Raw genomic sequence first — 21,044 nt, forward strand, 5'->3', positions numbered from 1 at the left:
TGATCGAACTTTATGTTTGCCCCGTTCGTTTTTCACAGCTTCTCGAGCACCTTTGAGTGCAGTTATAATGCTTTTTTTCGCGTTGTGGCTCGGAATCATAGACCGTTTCGCCGCGCGGATGACTTTGTTCAAGGGTACGTTCTTCGGTTTTCGACACCCCATGCCTAACTTTGATTTTACCTTCATCGTATTAGCTACAGACCAAGCGGTTGCTTTTTCACCCAAATTTGTGTCCTTTGCAAGAATTCGTTTCCAGGCTTTTTCGGTTAATATTTTATCCGCGGCGCTTCTAGCTTCAAGGTTCTCACAATTTTTTCAAATAAGCTATATCGCGTTCCCTACACGCTGCGTCGAGAGGATTGATACCAGTATTAATAACCGGGAACATGCAACTCGAATAGGAGTTTGTTGATAGTGCTATTCACCAAACATCTCCCACGTAATCACTTTTTCGAGGATAGCTTAGGATCGCGTGTGTACACAATCATGTCCGCTCTTCAACTAACAATAAGGGGAACTTATAATAGACGATATATTTATAGAAACCCCAGCCAGTCAGGTTCGAGATGAGGTTCGAGACACAATCGACCAAACTGTCCGTAGTGAACTTTGACAAATTTACGCATCCAAGTAAGAAACAGAAAAAACGCAACGGCGAACTGTTGACGAGTAGTCTACGTGCAGTATTTTGCGGACCTTCTAACTGTGGCACAACCAATGCATTATTCGCACTGATAACATATCCAAACGGTTTGAGGTTTGAGAACCTGTACGTTTATTCGAAATCTTTGAATCAACCGAAATACAAGTTTCTGAGTCAAGTGCTTGAAAGCGTCGATGGTGTTGAGTACTTCCTCTTTAGCGAGCATGAGCACGTCATTGCACCGAACGAAACGCAACCTATCGCATTCATGATATTCAATCACGTAGCTTGCGAAAAGTAGGGCAATATACGCGCATACTTCTGTACGGGTTGACATCATGACGTAGACTATTTCTATCTTTATCAGACGTAGACTATTTCTATCTTTATCAGACGTACGCTCGGATCCCAAAGCATCTCGTGCGCGACAACACCAACTTGCTGGTCTTATTCAAACAAGACGAGACGAACCTGAGACACATATACAGCGATCATGTAAACACCGGAATATTGTACACACAGTTTAAAGACTTGTGTATGGCATGCTGGAATGGTGAGAAATATGGTTTGTTGTGATTGACAAGGATAGAGAGCTCGATAATAGTCGATTTAGGAAGGGATTCGACAATTTCATAAACATGATGGGGGAATAAAATACACGATCATTGAAGGAAACGAAACAGTAGCGTTGAAGAGCTAGTTGTCTCAACATGCAGGAAATTCGTGAGGAAAAAGAAGTCTTGCATCATATTGTTCAAGCGAGTAATGCAATTCGTCGTAAGCTTAGAATCCTCAAGACGGGAAAAAAGTTGCTGCAGGAAACAATGAAAGGTCTCTTTAAGCCTGTGGTGACCCCGCTGCAGGAATTGGTCAATGTTTTTCGAGGCAACACGAGACCCGTCAAGGAAGAGGTGAAGGAAGAAATTAAAACCGAAACGAAGGATGAGCAGAAGAATGAAATGGAATCTAAAGCGGAAGATTCGTTTGCAACTGCAGAGGAGGAGGATCAAATTTCCACAGAGTCGTCGGTGAGATCAAAAATGAATATCTCGAAATGCTCAACGATAAACGAAGCCATCATAACTTGGATACTGTATACGAGGTGCGGAGTCTTTCTGCTGCCGGGCTGATGGTCGGTGACTCACCGATAAGCTTTGAGCGGAATTCCGTTAGAAGAAGAGCGCCAAATTCAAGCATTTAATTGCAGAGCTGCCGCATATTTCTAGGTCAGATAAAGGTGTATCATCATCATCATCACAGATGTTGAGCCGTATGCGCAAAGGTGTTTTGCTACCTTAGGCTTGGGTTACTCGGCAAGGTGTTTAAGCAGATTATATTTTCTGGGACGATATCAACAAGTTGGTGAACGTCTTAGTTTGCTTATGGCATCTCAAGCGACTGGAAATAGTCACAACAATGAAATTACATCGATGCTCGAAGAATGACGGGAAGTCGGAATCATTTATTAGTCAACTCTCGCCGTTTTTGCAATCATTTACGAGATAGGCGTCGACGTGTTTGGACATCAGCTGAACAGAAACACAGCTGCGAGCACTCGCGGTCCTCCGGGTGTCGAGTTTCAAATAGCAGCAGGCGGGCATTACGATATACAAAACAAAAGACTGTGCAATGTCGCAGATCCCGCAGAGCCAAACAATGCTGTAACTTTGAAAATCTTACGATGAAAATTCAACTTGCTGCATAAACAAATCGACAACCTTGATCAAATGATTAAAGCTTTGGAGATCACCACGGGCAAAGCCTTGGACACCTTCTACGCAGATTTTAGAAGAGACCTGTCGATTCCAAACGCTGAAATTATTTCCAACTTAGACACTAGGCTAGGTACATTATAAGGTGAACGAGAAAAAGCTAGCGCTGGTGACGGAACTGCATAAGCCTGCACGCCGGTATTACCCGCGTCGGCGTGTCGACGTGCGCAGCATCGACGAGACCTGGCAGGCAGATCTTGTCGATATGATGTCGCACGCTGGACAAAACAAACGCTACAAGTATATGCTCACAATCATTAATATTTTATCAAAGTATGCGTGGTCTGTACCGATAAAGATTAAGTCCGGGAATGATGTTACAAAGGCGATGGAATCTGTGCTGGCTCAAGGACGTATACCGAAAAAATTACACGTGGACAGAGGAACGGAATTTTACAAGTCAACATTTGAATCTCTCATGTTACGCTATGGAATTAAACTTTACTCCACGTACAGTAATTTAAAGGCTTCGATCTGTGAAGGTTTTAATTGTACGCTAAAAGTAAAATGTGGAAGCTATTCGGTATAGGTATAAGGAACCTACACGTGGCTCAACATCTTATCTGATTTGGTATTGGCTTGCAACAACACCAAACACCGAATTATAAGAATAAACCGTCGGATGTCACCGTTGCGAGTGAAAGGCTATTGTTACGTGAGGGTGCGGAGTGCTTCGGGCGAAATCTAGCAAACCGGCAAAGTTCAAAACTGGTGATAAATTTCGAATCAGCAAATTAAAAAACGTCTTTGACAAAGGTTATACTCCCAATTGGACGACTTAAATATTCACAATAAGCCAAGTAAAAAATATTCATCCTGTCACGTACGAGCTCAAAGACTATCAAAATCGACCCATCGCTGGCGGTTTCTACGAAGACTACCTTCCCAAGGGTGAACATACAGACATCTATTTCGCGGAGAAGGTTTTGAAAGAGCGTGGAAACAAATTGTACGTTAAATGGTTAGGTTTTGACATTACACACAACACTTGGATCAATGAATCTGACATGTAACATCATTATTAATTGAATAAATGAGATTTTGTTGAAAATAGGCATGTGTCTCTATTTTACACCTGATATATGTATATACATCATTGTATAATTATATTTTTCATACCCTATGTACTACGATGCAGTAATTACAAAGCTAAAGCGCGTATACTAAGGTTCAGCCTTATAGCCCAATGGAAGCGTGTCGGTGGTGTTGTTAAATACAAGCCGCTTGTCGTCATTCCAACTCAGTGCCACTTTCTTCTGTTTTAAAGTATATATTTCATGCTTTTGATTTAAGATTAAATTCTGACTTTTGATCAGATATTCATGTTGTAAAGCACATTCCAAATAATCATTAAAAGTTATTGTTCTTAATGTTCATCCCTTAACCCCCTTAGCACTTTTTTTATCGTTATCTCATAAAACTTTGAATGAATATAATTTCGCTCTCAATCCTATAAATTCGAAAATTATTTGACCGTTGTTTTCATCTTTGCTTAGGCCGAGGCCTTTTTTATTTGCTAAAGGCATTCCGTAAGCGGTATCCACTGAGTAATCAAATGTATCGAATTTATGCAAGTCCTCTTTCATACACTGATATATGTGGGGACGGTGATGTGATATATTAAGCTATCGGTACCAGTATACATTAATTTCGCTTGGTTGCCGAATTCATTTTTAATATAATTGTAAAGAAAATCGTAGGTATAAGTTTTTGAAAGATCCAGGATGGAGAAACCTGCATACAAAGGTTTGTTTAGTTTGAATACCGTTTATTTAATTCGACTCTTATCATATCTTTGTCAAAAATGGTGCAGCTATGGAAATTTGGTTTGGCTATAGTAGCTCGAGCACCGTATCGCCCATTCCATTTCGTGATCAACCTGACATGTCTGTATTTCCTGACATCTTCTACTGTTTTATCGAGAACTGCGTTATTCATTAATTTATAAAAGTTTTTTTTCGAATTCGTTGTTGGACCTTTACTGTAATTCAGTATTTAAATCTATGTAATTTTTTAACCATGGCGTTGGCTAAAATTTGAGAACTTTCTGAACTTTTAACTAATCTTAAACCTAATTGCAAACACAATGACATAGTTTTGTTTGAAAAGTAAGGTGGTGGTGAATTTCGGGTGCTTACTCTTTGAGGTCGGAGATATGTAGTGCTCCGGACACAGTGGTAAACTTTTATGCATTTCTTGCAGATTCGCAGGATATTCCAAATCTACCTCTAGTATGTAACCAAACTCTACATCGTCCGAGATGGTAAGAAGGTCGCATTGTAAGGACATAAAGTCTGATACCCATTCGAAGGAACAGTATGGTAGAGCAAAGCTCATGGTAGCACCGTAAAAATTATTAACATCAAAGTAAATGAGATAAGATTCTTCGACTTGTGGATCGAATACCTCTCCCATATGTGTTGTAACGGCCACATTCGCCTTACGGGGAACCTAAAACGAGCTAGGTCGCCAGGAAACGCCTGCAACGCGCAAAAAAATAATCGGCATGAAAGCTGTTGAGTGCCAGGTCGCAATGACCACGATACGAGCGATAATACTTCAAAGCAGATAGATCAAAAGACAAAAGAGGTAAACAGCTGCTCTCAGCTGCGGACCTTGACCTTGGAATGCTCAGCTGTCAGTTTTTGGCAGAGGGGAACGTGGGGGCATTGAGTGAAACAACACACGTTGACAAAACACCGTCGGTTAGTAGATGAAAGAGGAATTTATTCCAGGAGGATGAGGAAGGTCTCAACTACGCAACCTTTTACACGTAATCTCGTCGGTAAGGCAGAACACAATTAAGTCCCCGTGACGCATCGCGGAAGGCGACGGGTAGCGTGTGGGGGAGGAACGAAAATAACAATATTATGAGCGAAACCAAACACATACACGTTATGGCCACTATTATAAACAAGAGAATAACTATCTGAGGTACAATTAATTAACGAGGATGCCAAGCCAAGCGGCTCAAAATAGCTTACATAGAACGGCTAAATCGACATAAAATATTTCAACGAATTACTTATTGATAATTACAAACGTGGAGTTGAATATTAAATTTACTATAAATTATCCGATATAATTACAAAGATAGTTAGAACGATATTATTAACGCTATCAGACCCGAAGATGCTACACAGAAGAGACAATACTCTATATTCAGCGCGAGTGCCTATCGGGGCTGAGAACTTACGTATATCGAATTTATTCTCGGGCCCTATTATTTTAATACTGTCGGACGGCTAAACGCGATCTCGGTATTAGGCTACTCACCGATACGGGGTATACAGATTCGATATGGGCGGAACAATCAAAAGACGCTACTTATACTAACAAAGAATCACAGTCACATGCACACACACACACACACACACACACACACTCACACAGGGGGTTATACAAGTGATAGTACAATAGAAATGAAATGGTGATGTAGTGGCGTTCCAGAGATTGTGTGCTGCCGGCGTTCTCCGTGCTGACGTTGTCTCGGGTTACCCGCTCATGGTAAGGGATTAGAGGTGGTCGGGACATAGGGATACATATTTAAAACAAATGGGACGAGGAAAATATTCTATACAATTATTATAATAGGAAAATATTCTAATACAATAATTCCGCCTATATTGTTCGCCAGTACTTCTCGTCGCCACCGTTTGATAACAAATTTTGGAGTGGAGGTGGCGGTCCGTAACTTGCGTCGCAACCGCAATGTTACAATATATTTTTGGCCCTTGCGCATCTGTTCGAACACTGTGACACGCCACCTTGAATACCTTTTTCTATAAACATAATCATATCTATATCAGTGAGAAGCTCGAGCTTGATGCAGGTAAACTTTAACATTGCATCAAACGACAGACCGGGCGCTGTGTAGTAATGTAATGGGTCCAGTTTGTACGTTGTCCAACAATTCTGTCGAAAATTTCGAAGACTGTCGGCCATTAAAAGAACCTCTGTCTGTAAATACAAGCTCGAATTTTCTCCCAAAGTTTGTGCGTTGAAAGTTTGCCAAACTTCACATGCATGTGTATTAGACTGTATCAAAAAAATTGACTATTTTTTTTTTAATGGTATACTGAAAATATTGTTCAAGATGACGAAAAAGATATACCATTAAAATTTCAGATTTTAATATTGATATTTAGATGTGCCTCATCGCGATTTTCTACTTTCCTATAACTAATTTTATTTTTTATTTAATAATAATTTTTATTTCATTTATTTTTATTTTAAGAATAACACGGCAAAAATGGTTCTTGCTCCGTGCGATTTTTATAACTAGATAACGACGCGTCGTACAGAAAATTCATAAACATGTTTTTGTAGGAAATTGAACGTTCTACAAAAAAGGTCTCTTGTCATTTTACGATAAATCTATTCTTTCAAAAGTTATTTGAGGTCAAACATCAACAAAGGACCTATATATACATATAATATATATTGTATATAACGATGCGTCGTACAGAAAATTCATAAACATGTTTTTGTAGGAAATTGAACGTTATATTATATATATATAGGTCCTTTGTTGATGTTTGACCTCAAATAACTTTTGAAAGAATAGATTTATCGTAAAATGACAAGAGACCTTTTTTGTAGAACGTTCAATTTCTAATGTGTATAGTCGTCGTCTGATATATCTCGATCGTTTAATTTTGAATAAAATTTTCGTTTGGTCGATAGTCATCTGTCCTCGAGCTTCTCCCAATTATCTTTATACTCATACGGAAAAACGTCTTTTCTAGTCAATGACTGAAATTTATCTAAACTATGATAAAACTTTCATGTAATTAATTTCTGAACATTACCTAGATACGTTGCTAGCTTCTCAAGACTACTGGGCATAAAGCGGAACGAATCTATGAATCTAAACTTTATGTCTGTTCCCTTGATATGTTTCGTAAAAGAAATGTACATTTCTCCGTTTACGGGTAGAAGCTCAATTGTGCCCTCGAACGATGTTGCCACTGCTTTAATTAGAAAATGTGAACCGTAACCAGATAGATTGTGGAATATCACAGGAATAGTATGTGAGTTTTGATAATTTAAATTGCAACCTCGATGAGCATCACCACGGTACTTTCCTGTGAAATGGCAGTGATCACGTCGTTGGACGTCACAAAAGTAACACACTGTTGTTGAATGAAATTCGTTGGTCCAGTTGAAATTAAATGGTTTCATCGGTACAACAGTTTTGAAATAAGCTTCCAACGAATGTACCAATTTCTCTTACTCAGTCATAAACCACTGAATGCAAGTCTCTCCACGATTAATTTTGAATTTTGAAATTGAATCATTAAACGCACAATGTAGATGATAAGCTATACTATACAGCAGATGCTTTTGATAAATTGTTCTATTTTCCCCAAGACTTTTAAGAGTGAGTTGCAGTAAACATTCTAATCTGCATAAATACAGAATGGAACAGTTCCTTTGTATACAAAATTTTCAAATTTAAGAATCTTGTCCACTTCTGTCGGAGCAATAACTTTGGTTTTGTTGAAATTCATGCAATTTACATTGTGCTTTAACATACATCCTTCAGATTGAAATTGCGACAGACACCTATCGCATAACCAAGTACGAGCACGTTGGCCAGAATTTGAGATCTTATTAATCGTGATAAATTTCGAATACATGCAAAATGATGTATTACATTCTTTGTGTAATTTTCCATATCATCGTCATCATCGTCATCATCATTTCACACTCTGTCATTGAAAGATGGCTTGTAGGTTTATTAGACTTGTTTCGACTTAAATAAACGGGTACGATGTCACTATGCTTTTGTTTCTCAGTACAATCTATACCATTAACCTTAATCGAAAGTTCGTTAAGTTTTTCAAATTTTGGAATTTCATCTAGAGACATTGGGAAATTCAAACCATCATACCGTAGCACTAAGCTGAAATGTGGGTAAGAGCTGACTTCGTTGGGATTTTTATTGTTGGTTGGAAACAGGGCTGCGGTGACCGACCACAGAAAGCAATATGAGTCGCTGTTACGGATGTTGACAAGGGCCTTCTTATCTTGAATGTCTTTGGGTAGTGGTGTATATGTGAACACACCTCCTCATAATGGCACGTACTTGTTGATACTCATAGTCAAATTGATTATGCCAAGTCGTCTTGTCCTCTAGATCAATGGTAATAACGCCAGTTGCTCGATCCACCACAGATTTTTAAATTAATTCAAAATTCAAAGTTTGTGCTTATAGCCATAGATGGCAGCACCGCTCTACCCTGAAGCCCTTGCGCCCGGCCATGACGCCATTTACGTTTTTTTGTGCGATCCGCGACAGTCACAATGAAATACGTCTTAGAAAAATTTTCATTGTGTGGTTTTAAAAAATTTTCTGATAGTATATAATTGACTACGTGATTTTTGATTTAGTAAATTTAATGATTCGTGCTTTGGTAATTTATTACGTGATTTTTTATATAGGTTTCTTGAATATATACATGATAAGTCATATAATAAAGTACATGTTGATTTTGGCCATACATCTTATGATTTATCACATAAATATTTTCGGCAGGGATATGAGCTTTCTTATGTCATAAAGTGAATAAGATTACTGTGTCAACCAACGTTATTGCGAAAACAGTTCTGTTTCAGATTTCAAACTGATAACACGTATCGCTAACTACCGAATTTTTCTATCTTTTAATTTTTGTGGGTCTGGGTCACTTTTTTATCGCTCAAAAGTGTTACACTATTATGTAACTGTATACTATATTACGCTGTAGTTGTATTATAAAAAAGAGTACATAACGTACTAAAATATTTGACGGAACCACGTTCGGAAACTTCCGTCCAAAATGCCACTACGTTACATCTAAGCAGGCACGTGTTTGTCAACATTCCTGAAGATGGTCGGCGGACCCCGGCCGAAACGTCGAAACATATTTTACCCAAATATACATTTTCAAACCTGACCGGATTTCGACGAATCACTGTCTTAAAATATTTGACATTATTTATTGACTATATCATTTTTATTTTGTTCATTACATTAAAATTACCAATTTTGTGTGACATTCTAGAGCTTGAAGGGAAAGATAATCGCCATAAGAAGGGAGGATCAGTCAGTATGGGAACGTCGAGCACCATTGGCACCATCAAACGTGCGGCGATTAACGAGAGCTGGAGTCAAAGTTATTGTGCAGCCGAGCAACAGGCGGGCATATCCAATGCAATCTTATCTAGCGGCTGGTGCTTCTTTACAAGAAGACATCAGTTCAGCATCCGTTATTTTCGGCGTAAAACAAGTCCCCGTCGATCAGCTAATACCAAATAAAACTTACTGTTGTTTTTCTCATACTATAAAAGCACAGGAGAGCAACATGCCTCTTCTAGACGCCATCTTAGAGAAAAACATTCGGTTACTGGACTTCGAAAAGCTAACAGATGATACGGGTCAAAGAGTTGTCGCTTTTGGAAAATATGCAGGAGTTGCTGGGATGGTCAACATTTTGCACGGACTTGGACTGAGATTGTTAGCCTTGGGACATCACACTCCGTTTATGGCAAGAATATAATCAAATACATCTTTATCTTAGATAGAGGTTTTCCTACAGTTTAGTGTGAGAATTTTGACATCCTTAAGAAAATTAATGAATTGTTTCTTCTCCCATTTTACACTGTTTTCCCTGGAAATCCTTCTTTTATTGGATTTTTAAGATTCGTTCTAACGAAAACCCGAAGTTTTAGAGGCATCAAAATTCACGGTAGAATTAACACTGAAATAATTCTCTGTCTGGAAAAATTCTTGGTAAGAATTAAGTGTGGTAGATAAGAAAATATAACAGTTTTTCGAAGAAATTATTTTTCAACTACATACAGTTTTTCCGTAAATTCACACGTTTATTGAGTTGATCACAACTAGCGCACTAACAATCATGACTTTTTTGATTTTGTCCTTTCGAAAGTTGAGTGCCAGATTCATATGGGCAGTGATAAAAAATAGAATTTTCGAATATTTCGAAAGGTTATTGAGAGGATGCTTCTTACTGTTTTTAGGTTTTTACAGTTTTATTAGTTTTGCAGGTTATGTCTCTAGGTATAAAGACTCGATTGACTGTGTTTTGGTTGTAATTGCAGTTACTTTCGATATCTAATAATTGCAGTATTACGAAAGTATAACAGTGACATTTTGTTCGTTCACAGCATATTGGGCCCGCCCATAATTACAGAAATTCGTCAATGGCTCGTCAGGCTATCAGAGATGCTGGTTACGAAGTGGCCTTGGGCGCCATGCCAAAATCCATTGGTCCTTTAACTTTCGTGTTCACAGGAAGTGGAAATGTCAGTCAAGGGGGTCAGGAAGTATTTCAAGAATTACCGCACGAATACGTCCCTCCAGAAATGCTGAGAAAAGTTGCCGAACACGGCGGTAAGAACTGCTCAAGATTTTTTATAAATTTATAGCTATATTATTGCTTAGCCTTTTGAAATAAGACAATCATAAATCGGGTATATCTCTAGGATTGAAAAAAAACACGTACGGCACGAAATATTTCAGAAATGTTCCAGGAATGTTTCATTTCAAATATGTTATATTTCATTGTGTTACGTGAGGGTGAGACGTGTGCGGAGCGGTGGTAGTTTATGATTATAAATACTCAAGATTGCTCCCACGTAACAACTATGATTAAAAATTAAAAACTAAGAAAGACCTACCTTGCGATAAACCGGTAATATGTGGGTACGTTGCTGCTTAGTCCTGTACAGGCCCTTGTGAGAGTTGTTTAAATGGTTGATCGTTCAAAATTAATGGTTAAATATGATTTAAACTGGTAAAAGATGACGTATATTTTTCAAACGATTGTTTATGAAGATGAATGGTAACACATGAATGATGTATAAATGCCCATGAACAATGAAATTTATAATGTCTTTGAATTGATATAAGAGGCTCACGTAAACCAACGCATGTATATTCAAATGCAGTGAAACTGCAGAGCTAGCTGCTCCGAGCGTTTACGTGGTTTATCAAAATGTATAATGAGTTAAAATTAAATAGTACATTTAATTAGTACCAAGAAAATCTATCCTGAACGATTATTATATCTAGCAGGTTGTTATAATTTATATTCGTATCCCTCTTTTTAGATCAACGCATGCTTGTATTTGATATATAATTAAGTTTATATTTAGTCGAACTACGAAGATACACGCTGTCTGGATTATTGAATCTATTTACTTGTAAGTACGGTTGTGCCGGGAGAATCCCTCTCAGTATGTGTAACACATAGACATCGACCTTTAATAACAAATATCCCGAACATGTATTTCCACGGCACGAGATATGTACGTATTCTACTTGTGAATACAACCTGTGCTTAACTGTATCTTACCAAGAATCATACTGAGTGATATAGAATAGAACTAGGCACCGATTCTACTATTGGACTTTATACTAGAATTCTCAGAACACAATATGTTAGTTTGAAAATGATTAGAGAAGCTTACCACCAATTTTTGGGGTTTTTATAGAAAGGTGATGTTTTACAATTTGGTGAAACAATGATTTGGAAAATACTGGAAAAAGAACTGCTTGAATTGACTTAATGACATATCATTCGACGAGATTGAGAACCGTCGGGTCGTGTCTGTCAGCGTCAATGTTATGCTGGAGTAGAGCCTCACCTCGCGATCGTACAGGTTGTTGAATACGAAGGGTTGAACTTATTGCAACTCAGCCATTTAGTCTTTATGAATTTTGGGTTGAGATGGTTCAATTGCTAAAATAGTTCATTATCCACTTGTTTGATTGAATTATTTAAATTGAGTTGGTTATTAATTTGAATTTATAATGAAGTTAGCTTATAACAATCGCTTAATATTACCTGATTCTTGAGAATCAGGGCCGAACTTGATTTGGTTCTCCGGAAATGGAATATCATAAAAACGTCTATTTGCGAAATAGTTAGAACGAGTAAAGAACAGGAAAGAGTTGAAGTTAGGCGATTTTGAATCTTTGCAGTTAAAAGAAGAAATTGTAATGCTCGATTTTAACGAATTAGCGCAAGACTTCAGGCCGGTCATAATTAAGATTTTCCATTCATTACTATTGCTCGGAAGAGCTAACTCGGGTTGATGTCTACGCACCTCGCAGCTTGACAGACAGAAGACATGGCTTCTTGTGCCTTACGGTTCAAGAGCCCTTGATTGCAACCAAGTTGCAGAGTAATTAGTTAATGAGGTATAAAGGCGACCCCCTGGTGCCCGAATCTACATGGTCACCGTTACTCCGACTGCTTCGACGGTGTTCCGATGATTCTCAGTCTCACCGTTTACATAGTTAAAATATTGAAAAAGATATCTTAATGTAATTCTTATATAGACATCCATACTGTATTCTAATTAATCTGTTTTAATTTAGCGTTTCTAACTAAGTGGTTTAGCCTAATTATTGATGGACAGGTGTAATTTAAAAGGAGAGAGATTTCTAAGTTGAGCTCCTTGGTCTCTTGGCTCAACGTTTCTTCGCTCAGTTCTTGGTACTAGTTATTCTGATACAAAATTAAACCTAATATTGGGGACTGTACGTGACTTTTTCTAAGAGGGTTGGAAATATTTGCTAAACGAATATGAAATTCAGCGCCATTTATCACGCTGTTTAACATTGAAAGAATTCTCAAGCACTGTTGAGTGGACCAATCGGTACCGTTTTGTTACAATTTAGTTTTTAAAAAGAATTTGAAAAAGGTACGCCGCGGCGATACATCAAGGCGTAAAAATTGCAATATTCCAGAAATATGTTTATGTTCGCGATATAACTAAATTTATATAGCTGACGTATATCAGAAATATGTCAGAAACATTTAAGTAATGTGCCAGAAATATTTTCACGATATATTTCAGAAGTTTCTTAGCAACATTTCATTTGAAAAATTATATATGTGGCTCTTTCTAACTCAACCGAAACAGTCTTGTAGACACAAAATGCGTCGATAAAAAATAACGTATAAGGGCTCAAAATCTTCGTATTGACTTGCACTTTCGAATCAACGTGGCCTTTTCAAAAATGTGATATGGTGGATTCAATGTGTCGGAAGCAAAGTTCAAATTTGATCAAATCCGGTTAAACAATTTTACCCAGGGGTTTTCGGGGTCACTGATTACGAATCTAAAATCAGATTTAGAAAATTCAAGATGACGGCCCCAGTTTGGCGACCTGACATCTACAATAGCCGAAAAACGCATACGATTGATTTAAAAGCGTACATTGCGGAGTTTTCGTCGTCGCTGATCACGAATCCGAAGCTGAAATTTGGAGATAGCGGACGCAAATTTGAAGAATGGTTTGATTTCTACTAAAGGGAGTACCTCGAGGTCGCTGAATCTGAATCTAAAATCGGATTTTCAAAGTTCAAAATGGCGTATCCAATACGGCGGATGAAAAGTTCAAATTTGATCAAACCTAGACGAAAATTTGATCCGAGTGTTTTCGAGGTCGCTGATCACAAATCTGGAATCAGATTTAAAAAATTGAAGATGGCTAATTCATTTGGCGGACAAATAGCTCAAATCTGATCGGCTCTAGTTGAAAAAGTCTTGGCCCGCCATATTGGATCCGCCATCTTGAATTTTTCAAATCTGATTTCAGATTCGTAATCAGCGACCCCGTAAACCCCTGGATCAAATTTTTTGACTGGGTTCGATCAAATTTGAACTTTTCTTACGCCATCTTGGATAGGCTATCTTGAATTTTAAAATTTCAACATACGATTCGTGATCAGTGACACCGAAAACCCCTGGGTAAACTTTTTGGATTCGGGATTATTTGAACTTTGTTTCCGATTGATTGAATTCGTCATATGACATTCTTGAAAAGGCCACGTTGCATTCGAAAGTACACGTCAATACGAAGATTTGGCGCCTTCATACGTCATTTTTTATCCACGCTTTTTTGTCTACAGGACTGTTCCGGTTGAGGTGAAACGAGCCATATATATATGTATATATTAGGGTGTCAAAAACGTAATTTCGAATATTAATTGGTTGACTTGAAAAATTAACGACGGAGCCAGGAATCGAACCTGGTATCTAGATGCTTTACCGGAGACTTAGTCCACTAGACCACCTAGCCGCCCTGACTCCAGTGTCATTAATTTCTCTCATCAACCTGTGTATTCGAAATTTTTGTTTTCGTGTGCCGTATTATATATATCTGTGAATTTCGTCGCAGAGGCACATGTTAGAACTGTGTCTGTGAGATGTTAGAGACAGTGGTGTGTGGCTATTTGAGAGTATAGGCTGCAGTAGTGATACCGGGTTACACTCTCAAATAGCCACACACTACTGTCTCTAACATCTCACAGACACAGTTCTAACATGTGCCTCTGCGACAAAATTCACAGACATATATTAGGCTGATCCTTATTTGGTGGTTAGGAATTTTTTTATTGGGACGCCCCCCACATGTGTTTCAAGCTGGTAGAAAAAAATCTGTGTAAAGTTTCAAGTCTCTACGTCAACTGGAATACGTGCCTCTTGGCAAAGCTTGAAATTTTCAATTTTATCACAATTTTATAATGTATTTCTTTTTTCATATGAGCTCAATAGTATCGCTTTTAATTAGGCTTCTATATAAGGAAACAATAAGGGGTCACCGAAGGGGTGCTACTAGGCGAAACCCTTAGTCCGCTGCTTTTCGCTTTGTACTTGTGTGACTTTGAGATATTTTTCAGACGCAAGGGGGTGGAGGGAGTCTCTATCGACCATAAAAATAATCTACTCTGTACCGCCTATGTCGACGATCTAGTCTTGTTTGCCCGCTCGCCAGTGGACATGAAGAAGAGAATCAAAATACTAGAACAATATTGTGAAATAAATTCCTTTCAAATACACAAAGCCAAATCAAAGATACTAATATTTCATAAAGGACGGCGAAACAAAAACTACAACCAATTTGTCTGTGATAATGAACCCCTTGAAGTAGTGAATGAATTCACATATCTTGGCGTGAAATTTACTAGCTCAGGTCTTTTTCTCCAGGCAATGAAAGCAATTGAAATTTGGGGACTACGATATTTGGACGAAATAGCACTGCTATATGTACCCGCAAAGGAGTCACTATATTATGTTTTACTAGTTTGTTATGTCCCGCCTTCGCAAAGCACAGGGTAAAATACTTTGGAAATACTAATGTAAGCACCAACAATGATCGCCTATGGTTTATCCTTAACTCATCTACACCTTACGACATTAAAAAACTACACATGTTCTTGTTAGATGTAGTCAACATAAAAAAACAACCTATCATGTAGAAATCTTGAGTATACTCTGATTACATACTTCCCTGCCCAACTTCTATTTTAAACATTAATACAGTAATTTAATCTAGCACATACATTACCCAACTGCAATTGGAAATGCGAACTCTGTTTTAAGTTTTGTTTTGTCTTTTCGAAAAGAAAGTCTTAAATTAAAAATAAAAAATTAAAGCGACTCATTTGTACAGGTCTATGTTGCCTACGCAAATTATCGAAATAAATAAATATAAAGGAACAGTAATTATAATGTTTTTAGATTTTCAGGATTTGTTTCTACCATTACAAGCAACAACTCTGCCAAGGTTCAAATCGGTCCCTTGATTTGTACGAAAGTCATGCAAAGTGAAATAACTGATTATAAAAACTATATGTGTTTTACATTTAACACTTTCGGAGTTTAGCGGCACGTGTTTCAGTTGATATAGAGGCTTGAAACTTTGCACAGACTTTCGGTTTTATTCAGTCTAAGCATATTTGTTAGTATTTAGATTAGTCATAGACCCTTAGCTTGATAAGAGGCGTAAAGGGGGGTGCGAGGCAGAGACTCTGAGAGGCAGAGCCTTTCGTCAAACGTAGTCACAGCCCTAGAAGATGCTGTTTTGAGTGGCAGTTGCATTGGAACCGAGCTAGAGATCGATAAAGACATATTGAGAGAATTCTAGAGACGGGGTAGATTCGGCATCGCATAGCCTTGTACGCAATACTTAATTGTTAGTGGAATAGAAACAGACTATATTAGAGATAGACGCATTGTTAGTGAATTAAGACTATTATTTGTGTTATTGTTATGAGTGATTAGATTGAGTGTAAACGAAGCTCCTGCAAGAGTAACTATGGACGCCCCTGAGCCATGTTCCCCGAAATATATATATGTATATGTAGGAGTATTAGTGCGAAACGGCGTCACAGAGTATGAGTAATGGTTATTCTTATTGAATGTCCTCGTGAGGTATCCAAGTTGGAATGAATTATCAGCCTGCATGGCCCTTTACATAGTCCCTCGTGGGACTGTTTGGTCTGCGCGCGCAGTCGGTAGGACTGACAACAGCGCCTTCTGAGTTCTGCCATCGGTGGTGTGTGTCATACGCCAACACACATATATATATATATATATATATATATATATATATTGTAACGGTACAGCGGTCAGCCAGCTCCGCGGGTAACAGCTGTAGCCGACATGACACCAAGGCCCGAGCCTCAGCGGAAATCTCCGAAAATCAACGAAGACGAACCGCCAAATTCTCCGTAATGACTGACTTCCGACCGCCAAAACCGACAGTACGTGACGTAAATCCGCGCGCCAAAACCTCACGCACAGGCACGCGCATAGGTACGCACTCACGCGCACTATGGCCACTGGCCAGGAGGACTGGAGACACGGATAGAAAAACTGACAGCAGCGCAGCGTGACGATGACGGACGGTGCCACTATAAATAGCGGCACGCGACTAGCAACGATAGCAGATGTACGTCAATAGGCCTATCTGTCTCACCAAATTGCAAAGGCGTGTGACTCATCTCGGAGCGCACGACCTAATTTAGAGTCTCAGAAATTTTCAGTAAAACTTAGAAAGAAAGAAGAAGTGGCCGCGGGAAGCACTTGAGTTGATAGAGTAGAGGGAAAGTAAATTTAAACAAGCTAAATTGATAGGAGCCGAACCGACGAATTCAGGCATATTTTTATTTTTGATTTATTTAGTTTGTTGATTTTTCTTTAAATCGTAGATTTTAAATTTATTTTATGTTATATTATTTGAACTGATTGTATCATTTCGCGTGATTTTAATTTCATTGAAATTTTTAAATGAATAGGAAAGTGCATAACGGGGTTTGTTTCTTTGTCGATCACCATCATAAAAATTAGATTTGACAGGCAGCCACGGCAGTCCCTGGTCTGCAAGTCTACAGCTGTTTCTGGATCTTCTATCCGCAGCTGATTGATAGGGAGACGGCCTCTGTTGCACAGGTCCGTGATTAGAAGGGCGCACCGGCTATCCAGTGTCGTCGATAGGTGACATACGCTGCAGTACTTATCTCTAAACCGGTCGCACCTGTTGCAAGTGTCGACAAAACGAGAGTAATTGCTGTATTGCTTGTTCATAAATTGAGGCGGCTTTCCATTATGGCAAGTCAATAGTAATACAAGGAGAGTTCTGCGTATAGATTCCTGTTACCGACACTTACCGACATTTTCCCCAGACTCGAACCCTTCTCCGCGATGACGTCACAGTCTACTGTGCCGACCGTAGATCAAAATAGCGCTACCTATTTATCGACCGAAGGTTCAACCTTACCGACAGTGTTATCGGCCGAGGGTCAAAATCTTGCTACTTTACCGACCGTTCCATCGACCGAAGGTCAAAATCACGTAGCTTTACCATCGGTCTCGCTGTCATCCCCCCTACCGACGGTCGAGGTGTAGCGGAGACGCAAAACCTTCTGTTACGTCAATTACGTGACATTCTTTTCTCGAAAACTGCTTGTGTGGTTCAAAGACCAGTATGATATCAACCACGTAACATTCGACAATTAATAGTTCCGAGAATGGCTGGGGTGAACCACGTGACATTCTTATCAAAAGTCCAAAGTCTGAAGTGATTTTAACCATGTGACATTCTTTTCCCCTCCCCACCAAATTTCAAAACGCAAGTGGGGGAGCAGTGTTATAAAAGTTAGAACCGCGAAGATCAGCTTCAGTTTGAAGCTGTTCTTCATGAAAAGTACTCCGCCTCAACAACAACGTGAATTCAAGAAGCGTCTACAACTTTTAATCAAGAATATCGAAGAAGTAAAACAACTCCTGAAAATCAAATGCGAACTGTATCAACTCACTAGAAGATTTGAGGAAATACGACTCAACAGTAATCATCATCATGGACTTCACAAAATTAAACGAAATCGCACGCTTGGAGACTTTCTTGCCATTGAAAAAGCTGGCAGACCTTGACGAATACTACGAGTACAGAGTAAGCAGTGTTCGTCGAGTGAAAATGAAGTTTGGCGACAAAGTGGTTGCAGACTTGGAGGATTCCTTTACCATTTTTCTTCCAAACCGGTTGAATAAAGCCCTCCAAGAAGACGAAGAGCTGTTCCATAAGGTGACCACAGCCAGTAAGGATGCACGATTGCGCATACGCTACCTTGGTGGACCGTACGGCCAACTTGAATTTATTTATGTATGATCTACACATCACGTATCCACTACCTTGTAAAAGTCATGCGTTCAATAAAAAATAAATAAATGAATAAATAAATAAAAAATAAATGAAATTATTATGCGTTTGTCATTTAGCGTAAAACCTTCCTCCTGATAATGATATTAGTATGGGAGAAATTCTACTCTTAACAGCGAAAGGTGAGGTATCAAATTAATGCATAAATATTTTAAAAAAAGCTTTATTGAAATTACTTTATAACGTTAGTACAATAATTTTATTCAACAGTATCGTAACCAGGATGATATTTTCGCCAGGAATGCGGGATCGTTCTTGTAGATGCTTCTGCGCAGTAGCACAAATCGTTCACCGTCGCCATCCGTACAACATGGTGATTCAGTAACGAATTTTGGAGTAACATGACGTTTCGAGCTGCACAGTTTGCGTTGGGTATTGTGTGCTCGTCACATCGTACATGTACAGCCGAAGTTTTTTGAATGGTTTGAAGCGGTGGGCAGCCCAAGTCCAGCAAATCGATGATTTGAACTTTGGGGACAATTTTAAGCAGCCAATCTCGTTTTTTTTCTCCCTTCACGTACACCTTGCGAGCTTTGCACAACTCGTATTCAATTGTCCATTCCACTTTCTCGAACGGTATCTTTCCACAGCTCCAAGGTAGACCGTGAAAATTGCGTTGCAACCATGAATTTTAGCTTTTGTATTTGACGTGTAGACAGTCCCATTCGTAAGGTAGCTTGAAGAGAAACGTCGATGGAGGTGCTTCCGAGTAGAACAGCCAATTCTTTCAACGTGAAGGTGTTGTCGCAAGGTCTACGGAAGCCTTGTATGTCAACGATGAGCTCCATGTTTCAACTGTGGGAGGTGGTGGGATTTGGTCAGCTTTTATACCAACTTTTTTACCCCACCACTGAGTGGGTTGTATTCAACGATTCGATCGTGAACAATCAAGCAGTAGGCCGATGTTTCAGCGGGAAAGTTGGCTTTAGCTTCAAATTCAAGGCGGATGTCAACGGGTCCGTACTTCAAGGATTCGTTTTGTTTTAAACAGTCAATAACGAATAAGGGAGCCTTCTGAAGAAATTCACTCCTTGTCAGCAACGGCTCGGGGTTCTTGTCGAAGTAGGTAGCTTGGAAGTTCGCGTACATCTCGTACAAGAGTGCGTACAGATTACGACTCATGTTTAGGTTCAGGTTACCGTACGGATAAGATTGTGAGTTGAAAAACAGCTTGACGTCCGTGACATAGCAGTGATCGAAATGACTTGCGTTCTTGCCAACCTTGTTCTTTCGACTTGTTTGGAAAGCCAAAATTACATATAGAGGTTTTTCAAGCTGAGTGGAAGTTTTCACAGTCCAAACGTGTTTCGATGTAGGTGGAAGTAAAGGATATTCGTACAATTCCCAACTGCGGAAGCTCATCGAAATAGGCGGGTCTTTCTCAACGAAATTCAGCAGGTTAACTTTTTTCTGATCCGCAAGTTTCAAATACGGTACGAGCCATTCCACTGTATTGATCACGATTTTGTATTCCTCCTCTTGACTCTCCACAATCGCGTTTACATCAGTTTTGGATCTCGTTAAAATCAACTCGTGTTTGGCATTGACAACGATCTTGCGGTAGTCTTCAGCGAAACCCAGTATCGTGCTGAGCGGTATCAATACATCAAAATTACCCTCGGCATCGGTTAATTTTTTCTTCTTTTCCACGTCAAGCCATCCTGCGCTCTCCATCAGCCAACTCTGACCAGGGTTCAGAGAAGCGTAACCCTTCATTAGACTTGTCAAGCCAACATTCTTGCTTCTGTCGATTTCAACCGCATTAATTTCGTAGCGAATTTTTTCAAATAAATGACAGATGGCGTTGTTTACGAGCTGCGTGTTCACAGTCGCTGTTCCATCAGCTTTTAAGAGTCGTCCGTGGATATGGGCCGAACTTTTGCCGGGTAATATGCATAAATCCTGATGCTGAACGGTGATTCGAATTTCATCGCTGTTGTTGAAAGTTGACGAGGCGTAAGGTTTGTGAGCGTGAATTTCATAATGCGCAATGGATTCGTCAAAGATGACCGGTGTTTGAATGTTTAAGATTTCTTCTTCCATGGTACGTAGCAGACGACGAAACAGCAAAATCGGATTCTTATATGCCGGAATTTCCTCTTCCAAA

At 39.0% G+C, this 21,044-nt stretch overlaps 1 protein-coding gene and 1 long non-coding RNA gene across 2 annotated transcripts in view; one reads left to right on the top strand and one right to left on the bottom strand.

The window, feature by feature from the left end:
* LOC124405981 (alpha-aminoadipic semialdehyde synthase, mitochondrial) overlaps positions 1 to 21,044 on the top strand; it is a 145,807-nt gene that overhangs the window by 69,292 nt on the left and 55,471 nt on the right. The window contains exons 3-4 of the mRNA XM_046881266.1: positions 9,465 to 9,947; positions 10,588 to 10,813. Of these exons, the coding sequence (XP_046737222.1) occupies positions 9,465 to 9,947; positions 10,588 to 10,813 (709 nt within the window). The remainder of the gene's footprint in view (positions 1 to 9,464; positions 9,948 to 10,587; positions 10,814 to 21,044) is intronic.
* Positions 335 to 19,615, bottom strand: LOC124406044. Its single transcript, XR_006929153.1, has 4 exons — positions 19,480 to 19,615; positions 12,673 to 12,677; positions 11,595 to 11,601; positions 335 to 345 (listed from the first exon to the last, which is right to left on the bottom strand). It is a non-coding gene; the product is annotated as an uncharacterized LOC124406044 (long non-coding RNA).

The sequence above is a fragment of the Diprion similis genome, chromosome 1 (assembly GCF_021155765.1).
Source record: "Diprion similis isolate iyDipSimi1 chromosome 1, iyDipSimi1.1, whole genome shotgun sequence".
NCBI classification, from domain to species: Eukaryota; Metazoa; Arthropoda; class Insecta; order Hymenoptera; family Diprionidae; genus Diprion; species Diprion similis.